At 41.9% G+C, this 8,775-nt stretch overlaps 1 protein-coding gene across 2 annotated transcripts; it reads left to right on the top strand.

Annotated features, from left to right (window-relative positions):
- Window positions 1–1,836: 1,836 nt before the first annotated feature.
- LOC136983374 (protein spaetzle 5-like) lies at window positions 1,837–7,573 on the top strand. 2 transcript variants are annotated; one of them, XM_067280090.1, is made up of 4 exons: window positions 1,837–2,094; window positions 5,009–5,157; window positions 5,232–5,474; window positions 7,325–7,573. In XM_067280090.1, the coding sequence occupies exons 1-4, from the start codon at window positions 2,059–2,061 to the stop codon at window positions 7,521–7,523; spliced, it is 627 nt and encodes a 208-aa protein (XP_067136191.1). In that variant the 5' UTR covers window positions 1,837–2,058; the 3' UTR covers window positions 7,524–7,573. The 2 variants fall into 2 exon arrangements, with proteins under 2 accessions (XP_067136191.1, XP_067136192.1); XM_067280091.1 differs by lacking the exon at window positions 1,837–2,094 and adding an exon at window positions 2,149–2,286.
- The last annotated feature ends 1,202 nt before the right edge of the window (window positions 7,574–8,775 follow it).

Consider the following 8,775-nt stretch of genomic DNA (forward strand, 5'->3'; position numbering starts at 1 on the left):
GACGTTTGGTATAAATGATTGCTTATCTTCGTTAATAACTTATATAAGACCGTATAAAATAACTTTTACTGTTGAATAAGACAGTGATTATGTTGAGTAACATCCTAAAGACGAATATAAGTATTGTATTAGAGTCTTAATGTAAACCTTGAGAATGTAGGCGTATTAAATAACGATACTCTGGATTTATGCGACTATTTTAATTGTTTTAATTATTATATAACTGCAGATTTAAATGTTTGTAGTAGGTTCGATTATAGTGCTAGATTATAAGCTAACAAATGGCGGAAGAGACAAATGTTACGTAAGGAATATTTAATTTCCGTTCATGTGCAGTTAGTGATTTTTGTTTTAAATAGTCCTCGACTTTATAATTCTATAAATATGAATTTTCGTGAAATGAGAGATATTGGTATAATGAATTCGACAAAATAAAATTAAAAAAAATAAAAATTTCAGTTAGAAATGAAGAATATAATTATTAAAATTCCAATTTTTTCAAATTCTTATATATCATTGAATTTCTGCTAAACAATTACGTTGTTTTATATCGACACAATGGAGTGACGTTTTTCAAAACACTTGCCATATTATTCATCTCTTTATTTAGTTACTAACTAAATAAAGAGATGAATAATATGGCAAGTGTTTTGAAAAACGTCACTCCATTGTGTCGATATAAAACAACGTAAATTAAAACACGGTTTCACTGGAATAATAATAAATAATAAACAATTACCTGTTAAAATTAATAAACCTACTGCTACTGACGGGTGAATCGAGCCTACAAACTTGTCAAATCATAAAGAACCCCTGTGTAATATTACGTACGGAATGGAGACATTTGTCCGCTTTGTAGTAAAAGTACAGGGTGACCACAATACAAGTTGTCCTAGCCAATAAGCCGGCTGATACCAAAATTTGTGTACACTCTATTCAAACGGACTAACGTTTAATTAATGAACATTTTTGGCTTTACAAAGGCTTAAACGTCATATTTTCCTAATTATATAAAATTTAATCAAAAAGGATAATATTAAACACAATTTGATGATATTTTTAACAGAGCTTATCTGAGACATAACTTCTTTCTCTGTAAACACACAAGATACAAATATAATAAAATACCATTTTCGGAAGTCAGCACAAGTACGCATAAATGATTTTTTGCTTTCATACAGTTTTTTACATTCAAAGTACTGTTCATATCTCTGGCAAAAATATGTAATCTCACTGACAGAAAAGTTGAGATGAACAGTTCTAACCGAGATTCTTCGAAATGAAGCTGAACAACAAATAATTTAATGTGAGCTCACGTATACATCTCAAAGACAGTAACTACAGAAAAATACATAATATACACTACTCTCACATAGTATAGAATGTTCAGTTGGCTGCCACTTATCCCGTCTGCAGTTCTGCACCCATTTCGCTTTCCTCCGCTTATCTGCAGGAAATCTAAACAATCGAAGGTCGGTAGACTTACTTTTACAATTAGGTGCCACAGAATAACCCATTGTTTAACGTTCTGAGTACGTATATACGTAATAATAGTCGACTCGCGCAGGGACCACGTATGGTGATCTCTATCGATATGCCCCAACATGGCCGCTGCCGCATAGAATCACGGGAGCGTGTCCTGACCTTCTTATACAGACCTTGATCCTTCCTCCGTATACTATCGCCATCTATCGAAAGAGACGGAAGTAATTTTCGGTTTCCCGCCGACCGGTTTATCCCCGACGTCGATCGCTCGACTACCGAGAGACAACGCGCGTGATTAGGAATAAATTAAAAACGTAAAGGGGGAGAAAGACGGGTGGGGAAACCGGATTCGGACCACCGGAAGAGGGTTCCCTTTTCTGGTAGGGCGCCGCGCTTTCCCGGGGAGTAAAACCGGCGACGGAAGAAAAAAAAAGAAGACGGACGGGTAAACAGAAATTCCGGGAGAAGAAAGAGGGGGGTGGTTCGACCTCGGTTTTTCCGGTTTGGAGGAAAAGGCCGACGGCGTCCCGACGACCTTGTAGATCCGGGCGATAGAAGAACGTCGGCTGGCCCATGAGACGCATCGCGCTGGGCTCGCTTCCTTCCCTGGTGAGTCCTTTCTTTTCCTCTTCTGTACGTCCGTAAGAGTTCCTCCTCTTCCGCGCCCAGACAACCCGACGGTGCCGTCTCGTCGCGGAGAGGAACCGTTTTCCGGTCAACCTCCCTCCGTGTACAGTACCTAAGCCTCCTCCCGGGGTCAAATTATCGCTCGTGCTCACCGGTGTCACTAGTTAGTGTACGGTATGTTATTAAAGTAATTCATATCATGTAAAAGATTAAAATATTGTACTTATATTAAAATAATTTCCACGCGTGTAACGAAGCACACGAGTGTTTTCCCTACACCATGACCTCGAGTATATATTATAGAGTTTAGTATAATCGTAAATTCTACGATTATCGCTTTTTAAACGTTGGTAGTTACAGGGGTTATTTCTTAAGGTTCCGACCGACCTTTACAACTTCGTGTCGAGTGTATAGACACGTAACGTTAATTTTAAAATATTTAAAGTGAAATAATATCGAGAAATTGCGCTCAAATAGGGACAACATTACATTTAAAATATAATAATCTGCATAGGATTTAGCACGTTTCGGAAATAAATCCTTGGAATAGGAAAAATACACGTGTAATTTCAATTGGCTAATTTAATTTTTTTTATACGTAATTTGTTATTAAATGGTTACAAAAGATATCGCATTACTTTTAGGACCTGTTCCGTATGTAGATATAGGAAAATAAACGCCGGAGTAATGCAAAATACGGAAAAACCATTGCCCATCTTGGCCGGCGACACTATTCTGGGACAAATTTTCGTCGCCACGGTCACATCGCGATTTTTCCTCTCCGCCTCCGGCTCTCTACTCACCTCCGTCTCCGCCCCTTTTCTAACGTCCCTTTGTAACTTTGCCAAATTCCCGCTCCGCCGACTCGTCCCAACTCTTCGTCCCGTAACACAATTAGGCTAAAACAAATTAATGCGCGATTTACGCCGCGACTGGGTGGCCAGAGCGGTTAGTCGCTAGAGGTTGTCGCCGTAGCAAACGCGACTACCTCCGTCGGTGGGAAATAACTTGGTCTCCGAGCGAAGACGGTGTAGCGTACGGCTGACCGTTGCCAATACCAGACACAGTCCAAATGTTGGCGGGATGGGGCAGGCGTTTAAAGCGACGAAAAAACGACGTTTTCGAATGTCGCCGCGACTCGGTCTCCGATCTGTCCCTGGAATCAAACGCTTATTTTTTCTGGGTCAGAGTTGAAATCGCCGGCGTGGACATCCACCCCAACGCTTTCTTCACCCGTTAGTTTAAATCCGGAAAATGTCGACTAACGAGAGTAACGAAGGTCGGAGTGAAACACTCGCCTCCGTTTAATTGTCCCTTTAATTGTTTCGTGGTACCGTTATTCGTCGGAAGATGGCGCCACCCGTTCGCCAGTCAATCCCGGGCTGTAATTTTCAACAATAGTTTTAAGTAATTTAATTTAATATTTATTCTTTCCACGATAATCAGTATTGACTTGCCCCTGTACATCATACTTTTCCTTTAGCGATACAATAGTACTGGTCATAACATTTATCGGGGGGGGGGAATTTTGAATTGAAATAGCATGATTTCTAGTTTGAATCGGAGGTTCTTATATAGTTAATCAAGACCCCTAAAATTTCCATATCTGTCTCATCTTTCATATAAGTCCGTTTTCGAGATTAAGGAAAGACTCACTGACAAACGGACGGACGACAGAGTGGGAATTTATAGGTCTACAATTTTTTAAAATTGCAGCCTAGAAAGTAAGAATCATTACGGATCCGTAATTTTTTTAAGTGACAGAAGAAAAATTCATAAGATTTCCTCTGGACGATCCGGTCTCCTGTGTTTGTATCAAGTAAAAAGTGATGTCGCTCTCTAAGAACAGTCGTTAATATAATAGTTGGCGTGATCGACGGTGTCTTTAAAAGCGGAGAAGCATCAACTAAAATTACGTGTTTACTGCATAATATTTCTTGGCAGCAATCAACCGTTTAACCATAGTGAAATGCATAAACGATACACTACAAATTTCCTGATCAAATGGAGTTCGTTACGATAAAGTCACACGTATTTGGCAGAAATTGTAAAACTGTTCGTACGAAGTTTCCTTGTGCCAATAAATTAATCTCCATCTGCCAAAATGCGTAATGGCTCTAAATGTCGACGGAGATTTTTAAGGATGCTTCTAAACGTGCTTATATCACCAAAGCCTGTATCGACACTCGTTGGTCGTCTTCACGCATCCCGACAACTCGACATGGAACTGTACGTGGGTAAGTGGGTACTGTACAAGTACGTCAAGTTGTCAAAACTTTTGATTCCGAAGTTGGCACGTGCGTTTCATAATACCCTTGGAGTTCCTCGAAAGTAGAGCGTGAACTTACCTGTATTAAAGTCAATTTGTGTTTTCTTAAAGACACAGCTATCGAGTTGGAAGAGAGAGTTCATCTCGACGAATCGATCGATGTAGTCGACTCGGCAATTAACAAAATCAATAGTTTACCTTTCTACCTGGATGCGTAGGAGTCCGTTTGAAGGATAAAAGAAATGCCAAAGTCGAGAGAAAAGTCGAGAAATGTCCATTTTGTCGTCACGTCCGTTGGAGCCTTCTTCTTTGGTTAACTTCGAGAAGGGTTTCTTTTATTTATTAATTTTCAATTCCACAGTTTAAGGATCGTTCTCCGATTGCTCCCGTCTCTTCCTTAATTTCTTTTCACGGGCGTAAGAACGACTCCGTATCTGGGGACCCTAGGCGGAGTAACTCTCCGTAAATAGAGTATTATAGGAAGACAACACGAATCTTGTTTTTCGTGTTAATTTAGATAGAATGCTGAATCAAGCGAATTTCGTATCTATTATGTGATACGGACGGAAGAAGTCGCTCTCTTCCAACTCCTCCGCTTTCCGTTAACCAATTTTTCTTTATTCGCAGTGGCTGATGACCGCCGTCGTGGCCCAGAGGATCGTCTATCCGGAGGAGGGACGTCGCCCATCCGGATACTTTTCCCAACGCCTTTCTCCGCCCAGGATCCGGTGCGATCCGAGAGACACCTACTGCGAGACGGTGTCCAACTACCCCCTGTAAGTATCACCCGCCGCCCCCACTCCTCTCCGATCCATTCTCACTCCCTTTTTTGTCTTCCCTTCCCGGACAGGAAAGAAATTCTCGGGGCGGTCAACGGCAGCTTCTTCCGCTCCCTCGGACGGAGGGAGGGGGGCCGCCCGGCGGTGGAGAGTCGACGAAGGCCGACGGAAGCCGACTCGGAAGAGACCAGGGTTTGTCGGGTGAGCAGACGTCTGGTGTTCCCCAAGGCGGCCAAAGACAAAAACGGCATCTGGAGATTTTTGATAGACGACGAGCGCACCTACAGACAGCCGGTGTTGATCGAGAAGTGCGGGTAAGCATCGTCGGAAAATTAAGGGGAGAATCTGTCTTCCTCCCGGGAAACGGGCGGAAAGCGCTTAATTTTGAGGGGAGGTAAACGAACCGAAGACGGGAAGAAAAAGCGAGGTAGGCAGGTAACGTCCGTTAATTCCCCCGCCGCCGTCGCCGGTGGGAGAGGAGAGAAGAGGAGAGTCGCTTATCGCCACCCTCCCGGCTTACTCTGCCGACACCGATAACGTCGTTTTTCTTTCCTTTTATTTTCTCCTTCGGAAAACTTTCAGGTCGAAGGGGAGGGAAAGAATCGTCTTCGCACCGCTTCTACTTCCCTTTTTTCTTTGTTCCTTAAAGTTTCACTTAACCAACATCCGAAAGGATTCAGTTTTAAACTTGGAAAACGGAAAAAGCGGGCCTTCGTCCGAACTAACCAGAGATTTTCTTTGGGAAGGTCATCATCCGAATCTAAGACGGACGAAAGGACGGGTCCGCTGAATCGGTTTCCTCCGTCCTGATCGGCGGTTTCGGTTTTCTCTGATATTTAAACGAGTGGTCTCACCCACACAATAAGTCTGTCCGAGTGTTTTAATCACGATAGAATCGTCGGACTAATTTTCTAGCCGAACTTTACGTAGGACTAAAACGACATAAAATTACTTTGCCCATTGCTTAATAGAAGAGGGTGCACCCTAAAATAAAAATTTAAATTTAAAATAATTTGAAATAAGTTTCAAAAGTTACTGTATTTAAAGTATTAATCTACTTAAACACGAAATCGAGTCCTTGTCAAATAATTCCTGTTAATTACACTACTTGGGCACACAATCTTATAATAGAAGCAAACCTTAATCGAAATTATCTTAGGCAATCGGTCTAATTTTGATGATTTTGCAGAAATACGTAATATCGACTGACAATTATAAATAGTGATAATGAATAAATCTCTTATTGTAGAGTGTTAACGTGTAAGCGGTTAATTAAATCGAGATCCTCACGTTTCAAATTCGACTTTTAGCCTATTCCGCCGTGCGGTGATCAGACCGACCGGCGATAAGTGTTTGTTCCTCCCTTTTCCGAGGAAGATGAGGGGTTAAAGGAGAGGAAAAGGTGGATAGATCGGGAGACGGAATCGACGGGACACCGACCCCGAGCCCGAACGTTCTCGTTCTTCCACCGGTAAATTCTTTACCACCGACTATTTGTAAGGGACTTTTACGAAAGTTTCTCCTACGAGAGGGTGGTGAAAAATAATCCGTCGACCGCTCGTCCCTCCTCTCCAAATATTTAAACTCTCGGCGTATTTTATCGGGGACAGGAAAACCGTCGTTTCTATCCGAGGAAATCCGAGACCAGGAATCGGAGAAATCCGAATCGACCTCCCCCCCATACCGGCGCGTGACTCGACCATAAACTTCGGTCTTCGTTCTCTCACCGACAATTTCTCCCTCTTATCATTTATCGATCCGACCGCTGTCGATAATTCTGGTTTCTAACGCGAATTTGACGAGAGTCGTCGGTAACGGCCCACCGCGATAGGACTAAGCGAGGATTCATCGTCCTCCAAATCCGTTTCCGTCCTTCTCCCGCCGACGTTTCCCAGACTTCCCCATCTTTCCAACTCTGCTTTATTTTTTTGCACGGGACTCGTTTAGATATTACGCATCCCCAGTGCCGATTTACTAACCGCCAATTTTTTCCTTTTTATCTCCGCATCTTTATCCTTTAATGAACTTCGAAAAGCGAGCCTTTTATACAACGACTTTACTCCCGTCCGACATAAAAGGGTTTGGATTTCTCTTTGATTTTCCATGGGATTCGTACAACCAAAACATGGAATTTCATTAAAGATGCGGACGTTTGTCTTTGCAGGGACGAAGGGGGTCCGTGCTCCGCCATCCAAGACAACTTGGGACCCGGATTCAAGACCAGATGCGCCCAGAAGTATATCTCCAAACTGATGATGGCCTTCGACGAAAACTCGCTGCGGCCCTTCTCCGAAGACTTCCAGTTTCCGGTGGCCTGCGTATGTTACGTCAGAAATCGATTCTATCCTCTGTCTTCGCCTTGAGGCTGTCTCCCTACGGAGTGTCGACCGAAATAAAGCGATTTCCCTTCTTACGACTCGTTTCATTTCCCGTCTCTCTCCCTCGCCCATCGTTACTCAAATAATTAAACTTTTGGCTTTCCTTTTACCGTGTTTTGATGCGGAAATTACGTTGGAATAAAAAGAAAACCTAGTGTCTTCCTCCACGCGCGGAACAAAGCAGGAAGCTAAACTAAAGAATCTCTTACGACGGTTTAGTTAACGTCCGGCCGCCGTACTGCACTTTCTTCTCGAGAATCTTCGGAATTGATTGGTTACGATGTTAAAGATTTGACAAAAAGAATATGAATCGTTCGTGTATTTAACTTACTTATGACAACTTCTAATCCGGGATGCGGGAAATTCGTAACGTATTCCACCATCGATAATCGTCATTCCTTCGTTTAAAAATCTCGACACGGAGCGACATAATTAAAAGGACGTTACAGGTAAAGGAAAGAGTGGAAAAAAATCGCCCTTCCTCTACATCGTCAGTGTTTTAACGCTTGTATTGTTTCCGACACAAGTCTTCCCTCGCGCGCGAACACAGGTGAATACCATTCCTAAAGTCCTCTTCTTGTTTTAGTTGTCGAAGAACTTTGTTTAGAGTTGACCTTTCGTCAAGTAATTCTTTGTATTGCAGGCAATAAGCTCAAAAAATCTAAATCTTGAGAGACAGTAAGACAAAACTATTTTGTATTTGGTATCTACAAATTCGTAGAATATTTGAAATCGGTTAGTTCTAATTGTGTATTCGTGTAGTTTAATTATTAATGCTTCAATATCCACAAGTAGTGTATCTGAAGTAATCTTAACACAATTGTCTACGTGCGCCGAGCACCGGAGAGTCGGATAACCGTACAAAATCTATACAAAATAAGCTTCACAAACAATCGGCAGATGCCCCCGACCAACTAGTGTTAATCGTAATGAAAGGGACTTGACTAGGAGTCTCCCTTCTTTCTTCCGGAAGAAATTAACGAAAGGTCAGAGGTCGAAGCGTGTTCGAGTGTTTTCTTCTTTCCTAACAATTCAGTTAATTTAATGTTCGATATTCGACCTGTCCTACAATCTGATTCGGAATGTTTGGACATTTTCGGACAGAAAGACACTATTTGTAAACGGAGATGATGGTAATTTATGTTCCGAATATAAATTTAAAAATTCCCTGTTTAAGAAAGAATTTTTATCAAATAACTTGGACAGAAGAAATTCTGTTTTACTCTTAACTTTAATT

The sequence above is a fragment of the Centruroides vittatus genome, unplaced genomic scaffold (assembly GCF_030686945.1).
Source record: "Centruroides vittatus isolate TY-2023 unplaced genomic scaffold, ASM3068694v2 contig_882, whole genome shotgun sequence".
Lineage (NCBI taxonomy): Eukaryota > Metazoa > Arthropoda > Arachnida > Scorpiones > Buthidae > Centruroides > Centruroides vittatus.

Excerpts from the sequence above, each read along its gene's own strand:
- LOC136983374 (XM_067280090.1), top strand. The coding sequence starts at position 2,059 with ATGAGACGCATCGCGCTGGGCTCGCTTCCTTCCCTG. Across the intron at positions 2,095-5,008 it reads TGGGCTCGCTTCCTTCCCTG|TGGCTGATGACCGCCGTCGT; the intron begins GTGAGTCCTTTC and ends CTTTATTCGCAG. Across the intron at positions 5,158-5,231 it reads ACGGTGTCCAACTACCCCCT|GAAAGAAATTCTCGGGGCGG; the intron begins GTAAGTATCACC and ends CTTCCCGGACAG.